We start from the raw sequence: 26,690 nt of genomic DNA on the forward strand, positions 1-26,690 counted from the left end.
ATGGCATCATCTCCAAATCCTACTGATCAGAACTTCATTGTAGTGGATTTCCACTACAATGGTCAGTTTGCACCCAATCCCTTAGTTTACTTTGATCCCGACAGAGCATCAGTGCGAGATGTTGACTTCAGTGGGTTTGGGTATGAGCAATTCATGGAATTCCTTCACAAGCTCACCAAATCGAGAAGCAAAGACATCTATTTCTACCTTCCACAAGAGTCTTTAGATCTTGGAATTCATACACTGGTGAACGACGGTGATTACAAGGAATTTTTGGATTTGACGTATGCTAATGACAAGAGAATGAATGTATATGTGGATCACCATAATGAACCTATCTTCGACTGGATTGAGGCTGAGGAAAGTGAAAGTGAAAACGAAGACTTAGATGAAGATGAGGATTCAGTTATTCAAGATTCATATTTTGTTGATCATGAAGAAGATGATGCTACCTATCCATTTCCAGCAAACAAAACTGCACGTGATAGATTTTTAAACATCCTTTGTGAACCTATAGAGAGTGAAGATCAAGATGATGAATACGTGCCACCCCAGTACCCTATGTATGATGAGAGACAACCATGGGATCAGATGAAACCAATTATAGGTATGCGATTTTGTAACCCTACTGAGCTTAAACATATGTTAAGCAATTATGCAGTTGCTAATGGGTATGATCTATGGTTTGAAAAAAATAACTCTGATAGATTGTTAGTGAAATGTTGCAAAAAGAATAAGTCACCATCTTGCCCTTTCAGACTATGGGCCTCCTGGATGGGTAAAGAAAAGACTTTTCAGATCAAATCTCTAGTGAATGAACATAATTGTTGTAGGGTGTTTAAGTTTGGGTCAATTGTAACTTATAGATGGATAGGGAAACATTTTATGAGTCAAATTATAGAGAACCCAAAAATGAGTGCAAGGAAGATGAAAGCTAAAGTGTCAACAACATTCAACATAAATGTGAGTGTGGGGCAATGCAGAAATGCAAAGAAATTTGCATTACAAGAGATTGAAGGAAGTTTAATTGAACATTATGGGAGATTGTGGTCATATGGTGAGGAAATTATCAGGTCAAATCCTGGGTCTACTGTGAGATTGGATGTAGACATCATGCCAGATTCCACAACTTTGTTTTCTAAGTTTTATGTGTGTTTCAAAGTTGTAAGGGATGGTTGGTTAGAAGGGTGCAAGCCTGTAATTGGGCTTGATGGTTGCTTTTTAAAGGGTATAGTTAGAGGAGAAGTTATTTCAGCTGTTGGGAGAGATGCAAACAACCACATCTACCCTTTAGCATGGGTTGTGGTATGTGTTGAGAATAAAGAAACATGGAAGTGGTTCATAGATTTGCTTATGGATGACATTAATGGTGGTCTTGGTGCAGGCATTACCCTTCTTTCTGATGGACACAAGGTTAGTACTAGGTCATTTTTATGCTTCATTTTTATGCTTTTTCACTCATAATGATGTTGTGATTTGTAGGGGTTATTACAAGCAGTTAAGGAAAGATGTCCAGAAGCTGAACATAAACAATGTGCTAGACACATTCTGGCCAATTTTAATAAAAGGTTTACTGGTCAACAATACATAAAGTTATTTTGGAGGGCTGTAAGGGCTAGTACTGTGGAGAAGTTCAGAGGTGTAATGGAGAAGATCAAATCTATTGATACTCATGCTTATGATTACCTTATAGACAGAGATCCTACTACCTGGTCTAAGGCATTCTTTCAAGAAGGAAGAGACTGTGATGCAGTGGAGAATGGGGTCAGTGAGAGTTTCAATTCTGCTATTAGGCATGCTAGAAGGAGACCTATAATCACTATGCTGGAGGAGATTAGGTTATTTGTGATGGAAAGGATATACACTCAAAGAGTTGAAGGAATGGAATGGGATTTGCTTATATGTCCAACTATTAGGAAGCGTATAGAAGATCTGAAGGTTAAACAGAGGTAATTATTTTACTTTAATATGCTTATGTTAATTATGAGGATATGTTATTGATTCACTGATGTTAATATGCTTAAACAGATTGTGGGGAGTTACTCCTTGTGGTTATCAAAAGTATGAGGTTAGATTCACTGATGTTGCATATGGAGTGGATCTAATTGCAAAGAAGTGTGCCTGTAGAATATGGCAACTTACAGGGATACCATGCTTACATGGAGTGGCAGCAATATCTTACTTAAATCATGATGCTGAGGCATATGTGTCCCAATCATACACTACTGAGGCTTACCTAAAATGATACAAATATAGCATTAATCCTCTCAATAGTAGTGAAATGTGGCCAGATGTTCCATACCATAAGCCTTTGCCTCCCAAAAGAAGAAGATTACCTGGTAGGCCATCTGTGAAAAGGAAGAGGGATGCAATTGAACGAGAGTTGAGTGGATCAAGTAGAAAAACTGTCTCAAGAAGGGGTAGCATAATAAAGTGTGGTATTTGTAAGGAACCAGGTCACAACAAGAAAAAGTGTCCATCTAACCAACAAAGCAATACATCAGGTGAATATTTTTAAAAACATTACATCATTTGAACAAAGAATTGACATTTTAATTTTTGTTTGCAGTACCAAGTTCATCCAGGGGCAGTGCAGCAGACCCAAGTTTATCCAGGGGCAATGAAGGACCACCACCTCCTCCACCACCACCTGCAGCCCAACAACCTCCTCCACCACCACCTGCAGCCCCCATGCCAAGAAGAAGGGTCCCAGTTAGTAGAAGTGGAAGGAGGAAATATTCTGAACGGATTATCAAACAAGCATTAAGGAGGCAGATACCTGGGGTTGGGAGCAATGCAGATAACCCTTCATGTAACGCCTGTGTTTCCGGGCTTGCCGTATTTAGCAATATAATAGTCTAGGTTAACCTTTGTAACCCGTTTTGAAATAATAAGAATGTATTATTTGAGTATTATGTGTTTTGTGCTTAATTGCTTAATTATGTGGTCTGATTAATTAAGAATAAAAATAAGCGTCAAAATTTAAGTGTAAAATAAACTTAATATCTTTGGTTAATGTTGTAGTAGTCGAAACGAGGTTTCCGAATATATATAGAACGCCCAAATCTGACTTCGTATGAGGAAGTTATGATTTATCGAAGTTCCGGCTTAGCGGTATACAGCCTGTTTTACTCGAATTGAGATCGAGCGGTTGTTAGCCGAAGCAATCTAAATGAGAATCGAAGATCTCATTGTTGGTATCGAAGCGATAAAAAGTTAGGCGAGAACGGACGTCAAACGAAGAAGTTATGAATTTATAACGAAAGTTTCTGTCCCGGCCTATTAAAAATAATTAATAAAAATAAAGTCAAAATTAGCCGACGGAGTCTTAACGAAAGTCGTAGAGCATGGTCTCACCTTTCCGTGGATATAAAGAACGTCGAAAACGGAGTTCGTATGAAGAAGTTATGAATTTCCGAAGTTTATTAATCATTTAATAATTAAATTTAATTATAAATCGAAGGTATTATCCGAAGCCGTGTCACCGGTGTAATTCGGAGTACGCCCCGCGTACGAGGTTACGCTATCGCGTAACTCCGATAGTGTCGACACTTCGGATGACGCATGCAATGACGATTTCGGACGCGTACGCGCTGCGTACGCCTGTACGCCCCGCGTACTCCGAGGCTCCAGCCTCTATATAAAGGATCCGAAGGCAGCCTCATTTGTTGTTCATTTTCTTCTCTTCTCTCTAGTCTTTTGCATCGTTTTTCGTGCCGAAGCTACCCCGAAGCCCCGGTATCATACTCTAGCCCCGAGGCAAGTCCCGAGATCCCGAAGATCCCGAGAAGCGCGGTTCCCGAGTCGAAGCTCTGCCCGCGAGAAGTTCGATTTTCGAGGAGATCTTCCAGATCTGCTGTGGATTACTACTTCTATAAGCCGTAGTGCTGTCAGATCGTCTTCTGATCAAGTGAGTGTGTAGTTATTTCTTCTAATACAATAATACAAAGTATTTTATATAAAAATACGTGCTATGTGTATATATTTGGTTGTGTTATGTGTGAATGAGTATTCACTCTCTTCTATCTTATAGATCTGCTTATTTCTTTATGAGATATGTGTTATGTGTGTGTGTGCCTCATCTGTTATGTGATATATGTGTTGATTCAAGCATGCTATACAGGTTTTCTTTAAACTATGTATACAAATGTATATTTTTATCTACTAATATGTTGGGTAGAACATGGGTAGATAGTTGGTGTGTAATAAACAGATGAGAGGCCTCGTTGTTGTTGTTGTTGTTGATCTAGTTATTCAGCGGAGTATGGATAACGACCACGGATTCTTTCTAGACAGTCCAGTGGAACGCTAGCAGGTTCATAACCTGTAGGTGTTGTGAACGATGTGTTCACCGGTGTACTCTATCCCCCTCATGGTTGCCTTTAGGATATCTATTGTTGAGGAAACCCCTTCGCAGTGATGTCCGTCCCGATGAAAATCCTAGATTAGGTCCCTTGAGATAGTTGTTTTAGGGACGTAAAGTGAGGATAACGGGAATGGGTAATCGGGATAGTGTTTGGTTGGTGAAATTAAATATAATTTATTTATTGTGGGTTGAAAACCCTATATGCTCACCAGGCTCCCAAGCCTGACCCACTCAGTTTTATTTGTATTACAGGAAGTGGCACAAGGGCGTAAGATGGATGGATCATCTTGTTGTTTTGTTTACAAGTCTGTATATGTATATATTTGTTGAATGACTTGTAATGTTTATCGTTTATGCTTTATGGTCTGTATCGGAACATGACATCCCGAGTTTTGATTATATAATGAAATGCATCTCTTGATGAAATGCTTTGATAAATATTATTTTATCATGTTTTGTTTTGGGAACAAATTCCGCAACTCTTTCAAATCAAAAGGATTTACTCTGAAAATATTTAAAAGCATAAATGAAAATCGGTCTTTTCTGGCCGAGATTTTGGGGATGTCACACTTCAGTTATTGATTAATTTAGTGGGTGTGTAGTGGGTGGGTAGGAATATCTTTTGTAAGGCAGTTGTGATGTAAAGACAAAGTAGTAGTCTTTTTATTATGCTTTTCTATGGTACTATCAAGTAGGTGTATGGGCACATGGTGACCCTTCTTTTGTCTATGCAGGAATCTTTTGTGTTACCTAGAAACTACTTTTGTGTATGCAGACAAAAACTTATATAACTGTAGAATATTAATGGCGTATTACAATGAATCCAACCACCACATTCACTTACTTTTTTATTATATGTATTTGTTATATGTATGCTACTTTGTGATTCCATTCCAGTCAAAACTAATTCTTTATATGCATGCTACTTTGTGATTCTATTCCAGTCAAAATCAAATATGTATTCATTGTTATATGTATGCTTCCTTATGATTCCATTCTAGTCAAAAATATTTCTTGGTGATTCCATTCCAGTCAAAGTTACTTCATTCCATTCTTTGTGATTCCATTCCAATCAAAGTTAATATGTATGCAGTTAATATGTATGCTTCTTTATAATTAAATTTTCCATTACAATCAATGTTACTTCATTCCATTCCAACAAGAAGTTAAGATGACAACTCTATTCTATTCAAACAACATCTTTCAATACATCATGTGACTTCATTTCATCATATACACGATGATCAGAAAAAGAAATCCAATGGTAAACTTATATATTTTCTCCTTCATTGCAATGGCATCATAGTACTTTTCCTTCTTCATCTGTTCCATATCTTCCTTCACCTTCTCTACTTCGGTCTTCAATGCTACTAATTCAGCTTTCATTCCCTCCACCACTTCCATCAGAGGCATTTGTACAAGTTCTACATCCAACCATTTCCAATATTTGCATTTACCCTTCCACAATAAAATTTCAAAGTGAGATTTCAAATCTGGAATAAATGAATCAGAAAAGAGGGAAAATTTAAGTGAAATTGCTTACCTCATTGCACACCATGAAATGCCTCCCTGGATTCTTTGGTGTTGTTGATGTTAGAATACGTGCAGGGAACCCACAATCACAAGTTTTTGGATCATTCACTGTGGATTTCTTGCTTGATCGATTGAGGGAGGATGAGATGCTGTAGGAGGAAGCCATCGGGTATTAGGGCAACGGGGTATTAGAGCACAATAAATGAACAACAAACGCCCCTCCTTTAATAACAAGAACCCTAGATGCCACGTAGGATCAAAACTGACACGTAGGATCAATAAATTCATTGAAACCGGCAAAAACCAGTCGGAAGGGGAAAATTTGCACAATTCAACAAGTTAAAGGGTTAATAGAGCACGAAAAAAAGTTCAGTGACCAAATGTGATCAAAATCAAAAGTATGTTACCCTCTCAAGTCATTATCCCAATCTTTTATTGCTTATTCTATTGTTGTAGTGTTACTATTCACTATTTGAAAAGAACAATAAATTCGTACGATTTCTTTTTGCTTTTGTTGCTAGTCTAGTAAATATTAAATTATTATTAATTGTTTTTTGTTATATGATGATATTTGTTTTTGCATCTTATTGTTTTACTTTTATTTTTGTTTTATAATTTACCTTATCATTAAAATTTTAATTATTTTAAAATCTTAAAATTTTGAACTATTAATTATATATGTTCTAAGTTTGATTTTTTAAGAGCATATCATTATATTATAATATAAGCTCTTTTATTCTAAAATTCTTGCTTTGTTTTTTATCTCCGTGATAAAAAAATAATTTTGTTTGATCGCTTTTCCTTTGTTAATGTGTGAATTTAATGTTTAAATATTTTATTTGTTGTTTGTCTTTGTTAATCTTTGTTTTTAAAAGTTATTAAGTTGTGAATCCAAGTTTGTTATATTATTGGTTATAATATTTGCATAAAAATGATATTCAAAGTTTTTATTTTATGTTTGTGATGTTGTGAATTGAATTTAGAATGTGTGTTGTTTTATTACAGGGCTTTCTCAAATAAATTGAATTTATATTTTTTTTTAAGTTGTGAACTGTGATGTTTTAATTTTTCAATTATTGTTTAGTTATGTTAGTGTTAGTGTTAATTTTAACTGTGAATTTAGTGAATTAATATGTTTTTATATATTTATGTTGTGAATACTATAACTGTGAGTCTTAAATTGTTTTAATACATTGTGAATGACAATCCTAGAATACTTTGTTAAACTGTGAATGCGTGTGGTGCACACAAGGTATTTGATGACATATTTCAACAAAAATCAGGTAGGTTTTTAAGTTGTAAAAATTGTTAATGAGAATCTATACATTAATTTTATGTATTAAGTTGTGAATTTATTGTATTAAGTTGGTAATTTTGTGTTTTAAATTATGAATTGATTGTATTAAGAGTTTTAAGTTGATAATATGGCTGTCAATTTATAACTGTTGTGTATTAAGCTATGAATTTTATGTATTAAGTTGTGATTTTTGTGTTTTAAACTTTGAATTAATTGCATTAATCTGTGAATTTTTTGTTTAAACTGTGAATTTTTTGTATTAAATTGTGATTTTTTTTGTTGTAAATTGTTAATTGATTGCATTAAACTATGACTTTTCTGCTTAAACTGTGAATTGACTGTGTTAATATGTGAATTTTTAATGAATTTTATGTTAATTATGAATGATTTATGTATGAATTTTTGTATTAATTTCTTGTGAATATACTTATCTTTTTGTTGTATAAATATGTAAAAGTGTATTAGTTTTAATAATTATTTTGCATAAAGCTTTGAATAAGTAAATCACTTGATTTATTAAATTGTGAATGTAGTATTTAAGTTGTCAATCAATGACTTTAAATACATATTTTGATTTGGAGGGAATGATAATTGCAAGAGTGACACAGGTGGTTGGTGAGAGAGTTTGAGTTTAACTTTCTTTAAATATATGAATTAGTGTATCATGGATTGTAATATGTTATGTTGTGAATTTTATGTATTGAACTAAAAATGGACTTTATTAAGTTGTATATTTTATATAAATTGTGTTAAAATATGAATGAATGTATGCATGAAAATATTCACAAGTGTATTAGTAAATTATTATATTTATTAAATTGTGATTATTGTTTTTTAAACTGTGAACATTTCTTACACATGATATGTTTTTTTAAGGAAATCTAGAACTAAAAAAAAAAAAGAAATTTGATTTTTTTTTCTAGACATATTTCTACTTTTTACTTAAATTTTGTATATTTTGGCTGCAAAAAATAAAAATATTACCAAAGAAATTGTAGCTAGAATGTTTGTTCTATTAAGCTGTGAATACTGTCAGAAAAATGTCACGAAATTTATTGTTAATCCGATGGTAGTCCGATGACAGTCCAACAACAAGTAGCAAATTGTTTGTAAACTAGGGAATTAAAATGTTTACTCAATACAATATATATGTTGGATTTGTCTAAAATGCTCTTAATGAAAACATTTAAAAAGATGGTTCTTAGGTTCTTAACCTTTTTGGGTTCCCATTTGGACCACTCCCTATATATATATATATATATATATATATATATATATATATATATATATATATATATATATATATATATATATATATATATATATATATATATATCCACCTTAATAAATGAAAGATTTTTTTATCACATGTCAATCTCTCATGAGTTTTGATACTTGTCATTTTGAGGTATTTTTAACATAAATATTATCCACTTGTCAATTTTTGGTTTGTTTCAATTTTTAAAATTAAAGTCATATAGTTATATATATAAAGTATTAAATATCATATATATGATATTAAATTGCAATAAATACGTTTCTTCCTTTCTTATTTTGAAGTTGTATATTAAAAAATATTTTCTGTTACATTTTAATTTAATGTTTAATCTTTTTTTAAATTAACTCGTGTAATACATGGGTCTCACACCTAATACTATAACCAGTGTTGCAGAAATTGGGCTTGGCGGCCGATTAATCGTTTGGCGGCCTCGAACCGATTACGACTAGGGTGTTTGGCGGAAATTAGTCAAAATCGGTCAAACTCAGGCTCGGCGGTCATAGGCGGGAAATATTTAAAAAATTAAAAAAAAATTCAAATATTACACAAAAAATTTAAATTTTTTAATTTTTAAGCTTTCAAATTTTAAAATATTATACTAAAATTTTTAAATTTTCAAAATTTTAAACTTTAAAATTTCCAAATACTTAATTTTTTAGGAAATATTAATTTTCTAAATAATTTTATTAATAATTTAGGGTTCCCGATTAATCCTCGCCGAGTCTGATTAATCGATTATCGTCAGTCGACCGCTGAACTACCGCCGAATGATTTTATAAATGAAAGTTTTTTTCAACATGTCCTCTTCTCCTTCATTTAGACACATGACATTTTCTAAATTTTTAAAATTTTCTATTTTCCACTTGTCATTTTATTGTATTTTTCATTTTATTAAATTAAAATTCCACATTTAATATGTAAGGTAATATATATGTAATGTATTTATTAGAAATGGCTTATAAATGTAATGTATTCAATACATTAAAGCCTCATAAATTTTAATAATTCAAAAAAATTCTCATTTTTCTTATAAATTCAAAATTTTCAAATTGTTAAAATTTTATATTTAATTTTTTTAAAAAAAAACTCATGTAATACATGGGTCTCACACCTAGTATATATATATATATGTTCTCCATACTTATAACTCATTTTTATGGAAACTAATTAAATTCTTCATTAATGTCAACAATAATATTCTTTCAGAATGAATAATATCTAAAAGAATGAGAGTATATTCCAGCAAAACGAAAGTGTTTTCTAGTAGAATACACTCTCGTTCTTCATATTCCATGCAACTTTATTGTATTTTAAGTGAGTGAGTCCTAAAACAAAATACGAACTCATATATAAAAACCTAAATGCGAATTCATTTTGAAAGAATATTATTGCTAACATTAAAGATGAATTTAACTAGTTTCCATAAAAAGAGAATTATAATTATAGATATCATTTAATATACATATAATTATGGAAATCATTTAATATCTATATTTATTTAATTAAATAATTATTTAATTTACTAAATTCATATTGGTGTATTCCGACACACAATAAATGTAAGAAACAAAATAACCTAGCCATATATATATAGTTAGGTTCAAATGTTTCTACTATCTATTGTGTACTTGTAGGATTAATTCTGAACTAATCATTTTAGTTATTTTAAGAAAATAATTAATGCATATTAAATGTTGAAGGTTTAATTAATGCTCATTATATTTTTAACATGTAATATGAATTAATTACTTTCTTAAAATACCTAAAATGATTGATCCAGAATCAATCATAAATGCACACAATAAATAGTTAGAACACAATAACATAAATATATATATATATATATATATATATATATATATATATATATATATATATATATATATAGTTTTAATGTATTTTTTTATTTAATGAACTATTTGAATTATGCTAAATTTTATATTAAATTTGTTTTTATTAGCTGTATTAAAAAATAATAAAAAGGGATAAAATGTGAAAAGAGGTATAAAATTTTGAGAGTAAATAAAATAACTACTTCATGACATACAAATGTTGAAAGTCCAAAGAGATATACCACCTACCAAACGAGAAGGCTTCCATACTTCCATTTTCAAGATGTCCAGTAGACTTGTGAGGTTATGGGCTTATGGCATCGGTCAAGCTATTTGCAATCCCACTTGTCCCACTTGTATCGTATCCACATGTCACATGGCATCTTTCAACCTATTTGCAATACCACTAATTTGTATAGTATCGATATACCATGTCCATTAACTTATTTATTTATTTATTTATTTTTTTAAAGTTTTGAAAGCCTTGAAAAATAAATAGCCCACATGTATCGGTAGTTAATTACTTTATTAATTCAGGTGGTGCTTTCCTTCTTTGAGGTCGAAGGTTCAAGTCCCGTCGTGGACATAAGTGAAATTAGGTGTTAGTTTAGAAGTAGATTAGATATATATGTATTTGCCGGTTCAAAAAAAAAAGTTTTATATGATATTTTTTTTGCAAGTTTTTAATTGGTGCTCTTAGTGGCTAAATTTCTTTGCAAACAATCTTTTATTCTAAAAACTTTGAACAAATTCCTACTTAACATTATTATTTTAGATTTTAAATTTATTTAAATCTGAAATTTAACATACATAAGTATTTTAAAACATTCCGAAATCGCTTCAAAACACATTTGTAAAGCAATAGTCAAAAAAGTCATAGTATTATCCGGTCAAATGATAAAACATTATTTTGACTTGGGAAGAGAAAAAATTCTGCTTACTGACGCGGACTCGACTTAAGTTGGTCGTTGCAATATTTCACTGTGTATGCATTTATATATAATCTAAATTAATGGTATTCTGAAACGAAGCAACACAGAAGGAGGAGGATTTGTGCGATGGCATCACGGTTGTGGTTGTGCTTCTGCTTGATGATCACCGCCGCCCGAACTCGAGCTCAAAACACCACCGATCCAGCTGAAGGTACTGCGCTCTCTCTCTCTCTCTGTTTTGAAGAGAGAGAACGTCGTCCTCTCATTATAATATTCAGATTTCGATTTGAGTTTCATGTTCATTGACTGACCAATAAGATGCTCTAACACATCCAGCTTTTATCAAAATCTGCGAATGAAAAATTGGTTATTTTTCGTATTATCTTTTTCGAACCATATGCAATATATAAAGGGAGTGGCTCGGATTCGACTTAACTTACTCAAATTAACCATTATTGAGCTCTTAAGCTGTACTTATTTAAATGAGCATGATTTTTATTTAAAGATTTAGAAACTATCCAAACTCTCAAATCCAATTCGGACGTAGCTTAAGGTCATCAAATTGAGATCGTATCAGCTCATATTAATTAGAATGTGAATAAAATTTGATCAATTTAGATATAAATACATAAATATGAGTTACTATATTTTTTATTTGGTCGAGTAAAATGTGAATAAAATAGTTTTGACGAAATATGTGACATTTGTTAATACATACAACATTGTGATAACGTGGTATTATTATTTGCATTTAACAAATTACTTATTTTCAAAAACTTAAAAATGAAAAGAAAATATTTGTAGACTAACCAAACCGGTCAGTCCATATTATTTTAACGTCGCAAACTTTTGTACCAGTTCTAATGACCAAAACAAACAAATTGACTTGTGAAATGCCTCCCTACCACGCTATGTACCAATGGTAATGTCGCTAATACATTCTTGAATTCTTTGTATGATTTTTCATTCTATATTAAAATGACCACACACAATATGCATATGAAGTTCGTATAACTATTATAGATGCCTGAAGCTATATATAAAAATGTCCCAAAAACTTCTTACATACATGACATTACCGCCAAAGTGGCTAGCAGTAGAGAATATCAAAGTTGGGGGACCAAAAGTGCCAACTTCACAAATTAATATGGTAAAAAGTTGATGAGGGACTAAAAGTAGCAAAATGTTGGATTTTTTGTGGCGAAACTTTGAAAAAATTAAGAAGAGACCAAAAGTGGCAAAATGTAAAAAGTTAAGGAGAAACTAAAAGTGGCAAACTATTGTAAGTTGTATAACAAAACTTTGAAACTTTTGAGGAGGAATTAAAACGGTCAAAGTGGCTAAAAAATGTGGCAAAACCCAAAATGAATTAGATATACTATTCGCTATTTGTGTTTGTATATAAATTTGAACTTGAGACCCTTAATTCTATAGAAGGACATTTTTACCACCAAATCAAACTCTTTTACCACCAAATCAAGCTCCAACTTGTTTTTATAACCCAAGAAATATATATATATATATATATATATATATATATATATATATATATATATATATATATATATATATATATATATATATAAGCTTTAAAATTGAGGTTCTTTAGAATTGAGGGCCCTAAGCCCTTGCTTAGTTTGCAAATGATAGAACCAGCCGTGGTCGGGTGAAGAGCATCGACAATACGATAATTATATTTGTGGAGGTTTTTGCTAAATAAACTTAAAATTAACTTTTTTATTTTATCTTTACAATAAAATAGCTTGAATGTGTATTTTTACTTTTATTTATAAAACATGTTTAGCTGAAACTAATTGTATTTTTATTTATCATTTTATAAATTAGAAAACATGTTTGAATGTGTATTTCATATATATATATATATATATATATATATATATATATATATATATATATATATATTAAATGTTTTGTTATTTCCAATAATACAATATTTAACATATTTGCACATAAAATTAAACAAAAAAATCATCTTTAATACATGAAGTTTTTTTTGCTACTTGTAATACTCTAATCCAATTTACCAAATGTTATTTTATGGTTATTTTGAATTAAGTTTTTTTCCATGTGTCATTTTATGAGTTTTTCTGTTTTATTAAATTATGATATTTTAATATAATAGTTGCAATAAATATAGTAATAAATAGATATTAATTACAAACTTATCTTTTAATTTTAGAATTCTCTCAAAGTTAAAGCTTATTAATTTTTTTTATTTATTTACTAAAGTATCTGTTTAAATTTAAAAGATAAAAAAATTTATTATAATAATTCAATATTTTTCTTATTTTGTTATAAATTTAAAGTTTTCAAATATTTTGAACTTTATATTTAACTTTTATATATATATATATATATATATATATATATATATATATATATATATATATATATATATATATATATATATATATATTTTAAATTAGCTCCTATAATAGGTGAATATATAAAGCAACATAAAAATCAACATAGGGTTGACAATTCTCGACACGACACGCGACACGACACGAAATAAATGGGTTTGGGTTGAGTTTTTCAACCCGCCAACCCGTTTATTAAACGGTTCATATATGAGTTTCTAAAAAAATAAACGGGTTGACCCGCTAACACAACAAGAAAAGGCACCTTTAGGGACGACAAAAGCGTCACAAATAGTCAAGAAAGTCGCCCCTAAAGGTATTAGGGACGACATGTCGTCTCAATTGGGTCGCCGCAAATACCTCGTAGCTAATACTCCAAAGTCGTCCCTAAAGGCACCGTCTCTATTACTTATCGTCGCTAATACCACTTGTCATCCGTGAAGGTGTCGTCCCTAATAATATTCCGGTCACCGGCCAAATATTCCGGCGGGATATGTCGTCGCTAATGCTTCAGATCGTCCCTAAAGGTGTCGCCACTAATGATTGTTTTTTTAGATAAAATTTATATTTTATATTAGGTTATAGTATAAAAATGCAGAATTTATAAAATTATAAAACATATAATTTAAAAATCTGCATTACATAAAACATCAAAGAACATAAACAAAGTATATCACATTAACATCATCTAAATCCATAATAACATCATCCATAACATAAAACAATATATACTAATCGTCTTCTCCATATCGTTTTCATCGTCGTTGTTGGTCGCATTGTCGACTTGCTTGCTAAATGAACGGATAATATCTCCAGTTGCCGTCACAAACGCCGGGTTTTGGAGAAAAGTATTAACACGCACATCCTACAAAGTAAGAATATAAGCTCAAATATATCATACTATAAAAACAAATTATTCTTACTTAACAATTAAGTCACCCTACAAAAGTTTTATGCGGTTATTTTTTTTCTATTATTCATATTATTTATGAGCAAAAAGTTGTTATTTAAAAATATTGCAGTGGTGTTATCTTTACATTTGATTTTTTTAGTTTATTTATAACAATATTTTATATTATTGAAATTTAAATAATATATACTCCTATGTAGTTGTAGTAATGTTATCTTTACACTCCTTTTATTTTAAATCAAACCATATACATATTTGCAATTATAACATCATATATACACTAAATTAATATACAATCAAACAAAGTCTCTTGAAACAATTTTTCAAATGCACATACATACATATACACTTACCAAATAGACATATACACATACCAATTCAATACCAAATATAAAATACCAATTCTACATATATAAATACACATATACAAAATACCAGATAGACATATACACATTCCAAACATACCAAATAGACATATACATCTTCCAAACATACATATACACATATAGACATACACATATATCAAACACATTTTCTTGAAATACATTTTCAAATAGACATTTACATATATCAAATTCCTTATACAAAATAAACATGCAAACATATATCAAATTCATACATACACATATACACAAAAATTGAACACACTTGTGGTTGTAGAGCTGAAAACAGTGGAGCCGGTGGAGAAGTTCGTTAGAGACGGTGGATGTCGCCGGAGCCGATGGTCGTCGACGGAGACAGGCGGCAACAATGGCGTTGATGTCGTGGTTTTAAAAGCCGGAGATTAGAGAAATCTCCTTAAAACCACCAAAATCGACAAAATTAGAGAAGAAAGAAAGAGAAAGAGAAAAGACGGTGCAAATGAGGAAGGGAAATGCATCTTTGTCGGTGGAGAAGTTAGTTGGAGACAGTGGCAAGCTGAGGTGGTGATAGTCGCCGGTGGAGCAATTGGAACCCGGTGAGAAGCTGCAAATCCCTCCGACGGAAGAAGTGGGATGCACTGAAATTCACCGGAAATGCTTCCTGATTGTCGCCGAAAAAAATGAGAGAGAAATGGAAACTGGAAAGTAATTAGGTTCTGAGACCTAATGGGGAATAAAAGGTGGAACCCTTTAGGGGCGACACCTTTAAGGACGACTTTGAATCTTTGGAGACGACAGTTTGGAGGGAAATTCACGCGCTCATATTTTCGCCACTTTTAGCGGCGGCAGCGTCGTCACAAATGACGTCGCCCCTATTGGTGTTAACAGTAACTAACCCCATCCGTTGGATCAAGATGCAATCGTAGGGACAAAAATTGATCAGGAAACATTCACGCGGATTGCCGATCATACCCTTTAGCGACGCCCTTATTAGCGACGATGTGAGGCTTTAGCGACAAAAAAACGCATATTGTCGAGTGTTGTCCCTAAAACTTCGTGTCGTCCCTAATGGTGTCGTCCATAAAGCTTATATTTCTTGTTGTGTAACCCGTTTATATTCTTAATAAAAAAAATTATTTTATTTTTAAATGTATTTATGTGTCAAGTATTAATATTTAATATGTATTATATAATATATAGCATTGATTCATAGACCATTTGACTGTTTTGACATTTTGATTCATGATGGATGGTTTAAGGTTGTAAGTCATAACCTATAAGGCTAAGTCTGTAATATATTTTTATAAATGCTTTTAATTTTTATTTGGATGTTTAAGACTTAAATGTCTAAAATTCGGACTCACGAATCCGCCAACTTGTGAACTCGTATAAATAAATGGGTTGGCGGGTCATATATGGGTTTATGTTCAAAACCCGCTAACCCGTGACCTGTATATTTAAATGGGTCGTGTTTGGGTTGTCATATTTTGACCCACCAACCTGCCAACCCGAACACGATACGACACGATTGTCAGCCTAATTCAAAACGAGAGTAAACATAAAAGGAATGATTTCCAATAAGAGTTGTCACTACGGTAAAGGCTTCAATCTTGTAAAGGCCTTTGACCACGTTGTATATACATTAGTAACAATTGAATCTTAAGTTGAAGAATTTAATCTCGACCACTCATGTTCAAATACGCTCAAACCTTGTTTGAGGTTTTAAGATTCCAATCACCATATGTATTGAATAAAATTTCGATTATGGTACTTTAACGTCACTAGTAACAATGATTATGATCTCGGTGATGAATGAAACTGAAGAAAATTGGTGATGCAGCGAGAGTTATAAATGCAATGTTCAGCGAATGGGGGATACCAGAAAGTTCAGCAACAGAGATGGGATGGAACATAAGCGGAGAATTATGCAGCGGCGCCGCCCTGAACTCTACGGCCTTCAATTCCCGGGCTTACAATCCCGGCATCAGATGTGACTGTAATTTCACCGATTCTACTTGCCATATCACTGGACTGTGAGTCATGTTCGTTATAGAAATCATCTTTTGGTCGTTTCAATTGTTACTCATTAATTTGCATTCTATTTTATCTTCTAACAATCATTATCCCCCTGCAAATCATCAGAAGAGTTGGTGGACTTGATGCTGTGGGGCCAATCCCAGAAGGACTCTGGACTTTGACTTACCTAACCCATCTGTACGTATGTTTGCAGCTATTTCTTCACTAAATAAAGTTAAAACCTAAAAGTATACTTACATCCGTGTTATGGATATCTATGTTTGTAATGATTATTATGCTAAATAATCAAGTGTTTGCTACAGTAACTTGTCCAAGAACTGCTTGACAGGTCCCTTGTTACCTTCCATTGGCAATTTAACCCGTATGCAGGTCATGTAAGCCATCCCTTTGTGCTACTTTAAGCTCAAATAATGATTTTGACCTCTACATTCTGAGAATTCAGATCTATAATGATGAATCTTTACTTAATTTTTTTATAGGGTTTTCCGCATTAATGCATTATCAGGGCAGGTTCCACGAGAGCTAGGACAACTTACTGACCTTAGATATCTGTATAGTTTGTTTTATACTTTCTTTGTCTTTCTTCTTCCATGAAACAACAACTTTAGTTTAATTTTTTTGTTGATTACATTTGTGTTTTCTATATTCTTTTATGTTGCAGCTCATTTGGCACAAACAATTTCACTGGTTCCCTGCCATCTGAACTTGGAAATTTGAGAAATTTACAGTGGCTGTAAGAACACTCATCTTCATTACTATCGTACCCACTATTACCTTTTGTTATATATGCATTGATTAAATCATCTAATATCATCTTTTTGTATCTATTTATTATGTTGTCTATTATCTTGTCCATGTATATATGCCCATGGCCCTCATGTATGTATTTTTTCCAAAGTTGAATGCAAATCTTATTATGGGAAAATATCGATTACCTTCAGTTACATGGATAGTGCTGGAGTTGGTGGTCCTATACCTTCTACGTTTGCTAATTTACAAAACCTGGTGATAGTGTAAGAGCATTTAATTATCTTTAATGATGTTTCAAAGTTGCATTTTATCCATCATATAAGGATTGTGACACTTTTTTTTTTTTTTTTATAACGAATTCACAGATGGGCTTCTGATAATCCATTCACTGGAAGAATACCAGACTTTATAGGGAATTGGTCTCAGTTACAAGCCTTGTAAGCAAGCATCCAAATTATTTACATGCTTTTCATTGTGAACTTTTAAAATATAAGTTATATGCTCTTACTATTCTTATAGGTGGATTGAGGGGAACTCTTTTGAAGGTTCAATACCACCTTCATTTTCTAGACTGACCTCTTTGCAGAGATTGTAAGCCTTTATTCTCCTAATAATTTATAATTATACATTGCAAGTTGTTATTTTGATCTTTTAATTTGCATTCATTGAAATCAAACTGCTTGGGTTCTATAATGTTACAGGGGCATAAGTGGTTTATCTAACGGAACTCTGGATTTTATTAGTGGTTTGAGATCCCTGACTGAATTGTAAGCAAACACATTGATATTATATTTATTGTTTTATCAAGTATTTGAATATAAGTTATAACAGATGTCATCTCTTGCAGAAAGTTGAGGAATAACAGAATTTCTGGCTCCATTCCAAATGACATAGGAGAACTTGCAAGCTTGACACAACTGTGAGTAATCTGGATTTTCATTGAAGTATTTGAATACATAGATTAACCTAATAAGTCAAGCATGGATATTAAGTATTAAGTATTAACTACTATTAAAGAAAAGCTCCCTATATAATGTTATTTTCTCAGGGATTTGAGTTTCAACAATTTGAGTGGGGAGATTCCAAGAGGATTATTCAGCTTGAGACGAATGTCTTTATTGTAATATCCATATTCTCCTTTTATGATAAATAATATTTTGCATGCAATTTGGTCAATAAATCTCATTAATGTTGACCAAATATACATGTCAGGTTTCTTGGAAACAATAGTTTAACCGGTACTCTTCCCGATGTAAAGAGCACAACTCTCCGGATTATGTAAGTAGTTATAGGCTAGTTAACTAAGAGAAATTGTGTCTTTTAATAATGTCCATACAAATATACAATTTTCTTCATGCAGTGATGTGTCACACAATGGATTATCTGGGACACTTCCTTCTTGGGTCGATGACTCAGACTTACAACTGTACGTGCTTCATTTTGGATATTGTTTCTAAATTCTCATTTGTACCTTGTATTTGAAATTTGTTTTCTATCAAAAATTAGCAAACATACATAACTTTTTTAGAAAAGCTTTTGGAGCTAATACCATATTTCCATCACGTGTGCAGTAACATAGTCGTTAATAATTTCCCAGTAGACAGTTTTGAAGGCAGGTAATTATATTGAAGCCGCAACCGCAACTTACTTCTATATTTATTTCTACACTAATTATCACAAAAATGACAAAAAAAATGGGAGGGATGTATCACAAATGACTAACTTTTATTACTTATCACAAAATGGCCCCTGATTTCGGAAAAAAAAAAAAAAAAAAAAAAACATCACGATATTGCTTTTTCAGCCCACCACAATATTCCACAATGTTTTTCGCGAGGATTACATTTTTTTACACTGGGATATTCCTTTTCAGTGTTTTTTCTCGGAAAAAAAGTAAGATAAAAAAGTTCATGAAATTAGCTAATATAAATATTTCTTCCAATGTAAACGAAATTAAGTTCAACAAAATATGTTAAAAAGCGATCTTTCCTAGGGCGCAAACCAGCATGCTTCATTGAGAAGCCAAACATCTTAACCAATCTTGTTGCATATAATTTTGTTTGCATTTCAAGAAATACTTAAGTTGCCTAATTTCCAAGAAAATAAAGTTTCTCGAAAATGGCATTTTTTTGCGAAACAGAATAAAAATTCGCTAAATATGGTGTCAGAAAAAGTAATTAGTCAAAAAATAATTTCTCATATAAAGGAACCTTTTTATTCGAAATATGTGATTATTTTGTGATAAATTTTTAAAATGTGATCATGTTGTGATACAAACATTCCCATTTTTGTGATGAACTCATTTATTTATCTGTTTATTTCTAATTATAATGCAATGTTTTTTTTGTCCAAGAGGTTTGCCTTCAGGAGTGATTTGTCTCCAAAGAGATTTCTCTTGTAATAGTGGATCACCAATATGTAAGTAAAAAACATGAAGTTTCTTCTTTTACTACGTGGTAAATTCTATAAACACAGTACATTTTAGATTTTTTTTCTGTCTGTTTAACCAGCTAAAGAATATATATATATATATATATATATATATATATATATATATATATATATATATATATATATATATATATATCGGGTACCCATCGGAGCCGGTTTCGGATACGGGTATGGGTACCCGACAGGTAGAACCATCTCCATCCCCATCTCCACTTTTTATATTCGGGTAATACCCATCCCCGGTCAACTCGGGTTAGGGTTTCGGGTACCCATTGGGTACGGGTTTTTTTGCCATCTCTACCAAGGTGACATCTCACTATTATATAGTTTCATCAATTAAATGATACATAGACTTGTCATCTCGTTCAACTCTCCATTGAACTCACCATTATGTATGTTCTAAGCTGAAAAACTTCTTAGTTAAAGTTGTTTTAGAAAAAAAAAAAAAAAAACAAGTAGAAGTTTTGATGGTAAAATTATTAAAAATATTTTTCGGGTGGTTAAACATATATATTTTTTTTCATGTGGTTAAACCAAAAAATTTCATACCATAGTGGCTGTTTCATATATATATAAAAAAAATCAAAAGTCTCGTACGTGGTTAAATCAAGAAAAATATTCTTGAAAAAATTTCAAAGAACAGTAATAATGGTTTTCATGTAATATGGGGTTTATTATAACACCTCAAATTTGGCACCTTTTTCATGATTTTTTTTTTTTATTTTTTTTTTACAGATGGTAGCATTGGAATCAACTGTGGTGGTCCACGAGTTAGATCCTCTGGAGGAATAGTCCACGAGCAAGAAGATGCACTTCTTGGACCAGCAACATACTCTTTGACTACCGATAGGAGGTGGGGTGTCAGCAATGTGGGACTCAGCGAGTACCCCAGATACAAAAGTGTCACTAATCGCGACTTCACAAACACTTCAGATTCACAACTCTTCCAAACAGCAAGACTCTCTGCTGGATCTTTAAGATATTATGGTTTAGGCCTTGAAAATGGTAACTACACTGTAAACCTTCGCTTTGCAGAACTTGAAATACAAGATGGTCCCACTTGGAGAAGTCTTGGAAGACGCGTATTTGACATTTATATCCAGGTCTGTGTCAATTGTTAAATTACACATTCATAATTACAATATTGGTCCCTGTGGTATATTGTTTTACACTTTTACTGGGTTGTTGTTAAGTTCTTAGATTGAACGACATAGGGACTTAGTTTGCAACATCAGTTGAAATTTGACTGAACCAACTATTTCTACCAATCCATTTCTGTAACTTACATTTTGGTCAGCGAGTATAGCCGATATCTGCAATTTTGGTCCCAAAAAATTTTCTCTTGCAATTTTAGTCCTTGTTTATGGTATTCATATTGTTATTGTTTCGGTTCCTGTACCAAGTAACATGATGACTCTATTTGTGGGACCAAATTTTCAAAAATCAGTTCTACTTAGGGGCCAAAAGTAATTGTTTTAGTTGTAACATGGAGTAAAATGATACAAAAACATCAAATAAGGATCAAAGTTGCAAGAGAAAACTAATTGGGATCAAAAATTAAAAAAATCAACCGACCATAAACATAACATCTTCAAATTAGAGTAATTTACATTTTTGGTCTCAGAGTGTAACGGACTGTATGCTCTAATTTCTTTAACTCTGTTTCTGAAATTTTGTGTTTTTTAGGGAATTCGGGTGTTTGAAGATTTTGATATAAAAAGGGAAGCAGGGGGAGCTTCATTTAGTCCTGTTTCAAAGGAAGTAACAGTCCAGGTGTCAAATAACTACCTTGAGATAAATTTCTTGTGGTCTGGAAAAGGGACTTGGGATGTACCTATTGATGGAAGTTTTGGACCTCTTATCTCAGCAATCACTGCCACCCCAAGTAAACATTTTTTCATCAAAAAAAAAAAAAAAATTCTCTTCATTTTCATGACAAAATGACAAGACCGCCCTTTACCTTTTTTTTTTTTTTTTTTTCCTACAGATTTCGTCAACCCTAGCGTGAACAACAATCAGAATGCTGGTTTGATTGTGGGGATTTTGGTTCCAATTTCAGTTGTGAGCATTTTGATATTATTAGCCCTGTATATTCTTCGTCAGCGCAGGAAAAGGAGGGATACATATGGAAATCATGATGAAGGTGGTTTTTCTGGATCTTTCTTTATGACAGAGGAAAAATGTATTCCATTTGGATTTTTTTTTTACACTTGCTTATTTGCAGAGTTTCTGGGAATTGACCCCAAGCCATGTACTTTTGGTTATGGAGAATTGAGAGATGCAACAGATGATTTTAGTCCTGCAAATAAACTTGGCGAGGGTGGTTTTGGACCTGTTTACAAGGTAGTTTTTACTTCTTTTTTTTGTTTTTTCTTTATCAAGAATCCATTTTTTCTACTTAGGTAGCGGTTGGTATGCAGACTTCAAAGTAGGAATGGAGTGGAACATTACGACGGAATGAAAAAAAAAATCATGTTTTGTTGTGAAGAAAGAATGGAATGGAACATTTCTCTGTGAATGTGATTCCTTCTCTTGGGCTGATTCCCATTCCATGGGGAAGAGTGTTTTTTTTTTCATTCCTTTAGGGAGTGGAATGATATATAGTTATATACTATAAATTTAAATTATTTTTATTCATATAATCTTCAATAATTATTGATCTTTTTAAAATTTTCGAACCTTCAATTAAATATATCTTATAGTTTTATAAAATAAATAAAACTATTTTAATTATAATTTTCATGTTATGTAGTTCTTTTTATTTTGTAATTTTCTTTAAATTATATATAATTATTTTTTTAACTAGTATAATATATATTTTGAATGGAATGAAATATGTTTATATGCAGTTTACATAACGATTTATCTTTATCTTTATTCAATGAAAATTTATTTTTATAAAATGACACTTTTTTCTTTATTTATCATTTTTACATTATTTCTTTTCTATTTAATAATAACAAACAAAATATTTGAATGATTCATTCCATCATACCAAACAGACCCTTAAAGTCGAACTGAATCTCTTTGATGACAAACACAAACAGGGAAAACTTGCTGATGGGAGACTAATAGCCGTTAAACAACTATCCATAGCCTCCCAACACGGTAAGCGTCAATTTGTGGCAGAGATTGCTACAGTATCTGCTGTCCAACACCGTAACCTCGTGAAACTCTACGGATGTTGCATCGATGGAGAAAAACGACTCCTTGTCTATGAGTATCATGAAAACAACAGTCTTGACCAAGCATTATTCGGTGAGAAATTACATATTTTGACATGATCAAAGTACAATGTTATAATGTTACGTTTCGGTTCTGTGATGCAGGAAGCAAAAGATTATCGCTTAAATGGTCCACCCGTTTTGATATATGCTTGGGAATAGCAAGAGGTCTCGCGTATCTCCATGAGGAATCACGGATACGGATTATACATCGAGATGTGAAATCTAGCAATGTTTTACTTGATTCTGAATTGACCCCAAAAATATCGGATTTCGGTCTGGCGAAACTTTATGATGACAAGAAAACACACATGAGTACTCGTGTTGCTGGCACAGTGTAAGATTGCTTTGTCGACATTTGAACTTGTTCTCATTTAAGTCTTTACTGATTCACTGTGTAGTGGGTATCTTGCACCAGAGTATGCACTTTGGGGACACCTTACGGAGAAGGCTGATGTGTTTGGGTTTGGAGTTGTGGCTCTAGAGATTATCAGTGGGAGGCCCAATTCTGATTCAAGTTTGGAAGATGAGAAAAAATATCTTCTTAATTGGGTATTGTTTTATCTTCTTCTTGTTCTTGTTGTTCTTCTTCTTCTTCTTCATAAATGTATTTATACACTCGATCTACTCCTACCAAGCCAAAAGAAGGAATTACATAATAAACAACTAGTTAACGAGAAAATTGCATAGAAAGGTAATCTAACTTTGGTAATAATTGTTTTAAAGTTTGGAACTTCTTTCAATAAACTTTAAAAAAGTTATATCTATGTATCGAACTTCTAAAATTTTCTCAATTAAGGTAACCAACTTTTATGTATCATGTATGTATATATGTATGTATGTGTACATGTGCGTGTGTGTGTTTTTGTCTCTGTCCCTATCTGCGTCTGTCCTGTTGCAGAATAAGAAAATTGAAGATGTTGAAAATTGATGACCGACCGATGATGCAAAATTTATAATCTTTACTGGCCTTTGTATAAACTTAGGCATGGAAGTTACATGAAGCTAATCGTGAAGTAGAGTTGGTGCATGAAGAATTGTCTGAATTTGATGAGACTGAAGTGAAAAGGATGATTAGAGTTGCCCTTTTATCCACTCAAACCTCAACACAACGACCATCAATGTCGCGTGTCGTGGCAATGCTTTCAGGAGACATAGAAGTAACCGGTGTCATTACTCGACCCAAATACCTGACTAATTTCGAGTTTGACGATTCTACGACATTTATGAGTGCTAGTCCAATTACAATAGTTTCACCACATGATTCTTCCCTACCGATGCTTCACAATATCATGGGAGAAGGTATGTGACTTCATCACTTGAATGACCTTCATGATCTATTTGTAAAGTCACTCGATTTTGACTAATTTACTTTATTTATTTGGAAGATGGTTGAACGCAAATGTAATTGTTGTAATTTTTGATGGTATAAATGACTTACATATAAAACCTTTTATCGTGATATGTAAAAAAAATATTGTTTCGACAATAACTTTCTACGAAAAGGGTTTTATGTTGGCACACTTAAGTCAGCCCATTGTTTCACCCCAAAGCATCATATGAGATCTATATTATGTGCATAGTGGCTCGTTAGCCGGATTATATAAGGAAATATAGCTCCCTGCTATGATTGTTGAAACTAAAAACCTTGATCATTTTTGAAGCTTTCGGAATGAATTGCTAATTTATTCACCAGAGGAAAAATGCCTATTTATAGGCTAATTACAGAGGATATCCTAGCTGTACAATCAATGTTAATTCCCATAAATTAGGGATTTTACTTAAAATTCAAGATTTTACAATAACTAAGATTATTCTCTAATTAATACACATAAATCTAGACTCCCCCTCAAGTTGGGTTATGTATGTCAAACATTTCCAGCTTGCATATTAGTTTATCAAAGACAGTCCTTGGAAGGGCCTTGGTGAGAACATCAACTATTTGAAGTCTTGATGGAGTATAAATGGTTTGAATTGTGGCATTTTCAATCTTCTTAGTGATGAAATGTCGATCTTATCTTAACATGTTTTGTCTTGTCATGATGGACATGATTCTTAGCAATGTAAATTGCAGCTTGATTATCACAAAACATTTTTATAGAACCTCCTGTAAAGAGTCCTAATTCCACTGGTAGTCTTTTTAGCCAGATTCCTTAACAAATACCTAAAGCTCAGGCTCTTGACTCTGATTCTACTGTACTTCTAGAGACCATAGATTGTTTCTTGCTTCTCCATGTCACTAGATTACCCCAACATAAGAGCAGTATCCTGAAGTACTCCTTCCATGAGCTGCACCTCCTACCCAATCTGCATCAGTATAGATGTTAATCTCTTTGGTGCCATTCTTATTGAATAGTAGATGTTAATCTCTTTGGTGCCATTCTTATTGAATAGTAGACCTTTTCTTGGATTCATCTTGAGGTATCCAAAAATTTTGGTTGCCAATTGGATTCATCTTGACAATATTTTATAGGATACAAAGTTGCCAATTGGATGTTCTGTACATGAACAAACCCTTTTTCGCAAAGCAATATATATATATATATATATATATATATATATATATATATATATATATATATATATATATATATATAGAGAGAGAGAGAGAGAGAGAGAGGTAGGCTCAAATGTTTTCTACAACTTTTGTATGCATGTATGGACCAATGAGAATTTAACAAGAATTTAATCATTAATTAAATTAATAAGGGTAAATTAGTAATATTACATATATCTATTAATTAATATCCAAATTTAACCATTAATATCCCTTTGGGGGGGGGGGGGGGGTCAGTTTTTTTTACGTATTAAAACCCTAGACATCGACGCCTCAAAGGAAATCGACATTTCTTCCTCACACAACAACCGATTCTTGACGCAGACCTCTCTTCCTCACATAATAGCCGATTATTCTTGATCTATCTCCACCATTGGCCGCCTTCCAAATCATCTCTGCTACTGCTGATTCAAAGGCCTCCAATTTGTTGCTCGATCCAAAGACCTTCAATTTGTTAGTTATGCGTTAGAAACAAAAGAACACCTTATAGTTACATGGTAATTTTTCAAAAATTCTTGTTTTATGAAAATTAATCTCTTATAGAATATCTCTATCTGTAAATTTCAAATTTTTTTAAAGTCACATCCTCTGTTCTTTGATTGTCGGCACTCGATTTCACAAAAATAATTTCTCTAATGTGCTTTAGGTAATACAAATTAGTCCTGTTCTTGAAATAAATAAATTATATTATATATTACGATTTGTTTATGAACATGCGTTAATATGTTTGACAAATATTTTAAAATTGTTTTTGTCTTCACTGTCTTTAAAAGTAATGC

General features: G+C 32.1%; 3 protein-coding genes across 6 annotated transcripts; 2 read left to right on the plus strand and 1 right to left on the minus strand.

Annotated features, from left to right (window-relative positions):
• On the plus strand, positions 1 to 2,245 carry LOC111884804 (uncharacterized). The gene is made up of 3 exons (XM_023881101.3): positions 1 to 1,413; positions 1,483 to 1,949; positions 2,029 to 2,245. Exons 1-3 carry the CDS (start codon positions 1 to 3, stop codon positions 2,243 to 2,245), a joined length of 2,097 nt encoding a protein of 698 aa, XP_023736869.3.
• Positions 2,246 to 5,587: 3,342 nt separating this feature from the next.
• On the minus strand, positions 5,588 to 6,290 carry LOC111905688 (uncharacterized). Its single transcript, XM_023901393.3, has 2 exons — positions 5,910 to 6,290; positions 5,588 to 5,824 (listed from the first exon to the last, which is right to left on the minus strand). The coding sequence occupies exons 1-2, from the start codon at positions 6,063 to 6,065 to the stop codon at positions 5,588 to 5,590; spliced, it is 393 nt and encodes a 130-aa protein (XP_023757161.2). The 5' UTR covers positions 6,066 to 6,290.
• Positions 6,291 to 11,197: 4,907 nt separating this feature from the next.
• LOC111905687 (probable LRR receptor-like serine/threonine-protein kinase At1g56140) lies at positions 11,198 to 24,808 on the plus strand. Of its 4 annotated transcripts, none has more exons than XM_042896300.2 (24): positions 11,206 to 11,450; positions 16,733 to 16,925; positions 17,035 to 17,106; positions 17,232 to 17,303; positions 17,409 to 17,480; positions 17,591 to 17,662; positions 17,871 to 17,942; positions 18,045 to 18,116; positions 18,199 to 18,270; positions 18,381 to 18,446; positions 18,527 to 18,598; positions 18,728 to 18,799; positions 18,892 to 18,957; positions 19,040 to 19,105; positions 19,251 to 19,295; positions 20,033 to 20,097; positions 20,866 to 21,233; positions 21,817 to 22,015; positions 22,118 to 22,273; positions 22,355 to 22,473; positions 23,178 to 23,388; positions 23,460 to 23,691; positions 23,756 to 23,906; positions 24,256 to 24,484. In XM_042896300.2, exons 1-24 carry the CDS (start codon positions 11,366 to 11,368, stop codon positions 24,283 to 24,285), a joined length of 2,700 nt encoding a protein of 899 aa, XP_042752234.2. In that variant the 5' UTR covers positions 11,206 to 11,365; the 3' UTR covers positions 24,286 to 24,484. The 4 variants fall into 4 exon arrangements, with proteins under 4 accessions (XP_023757160.2, XP_042752234.2, XP_023757158.2 ...); XM_023901390.3 differs by having other exon boundaries at positions 24,262 to 24,484; XM_023901388.3 differs by having other exon boundaries at positions 11,214 to 11,450; positions 24,341 to 24,808.
• The last annotated feature ends 1,882 nt before the right edge of the window (positions 24,809 to 26,690 follow it).

This window comes from Lactuca sativa, chromosome 7 (assembly GCF_002870075.4).
Source record: "Lactuca sativa cultivar Salinas chromosome 7, Lsat_Salinas_v11, whole genome shotgun sequence".
NCBI lineage: Eukaryota > Viridiplantae > Streptophyta > Magnoliopsida > Asterales > Asteraceae > Lactuca > Lactuca sativa.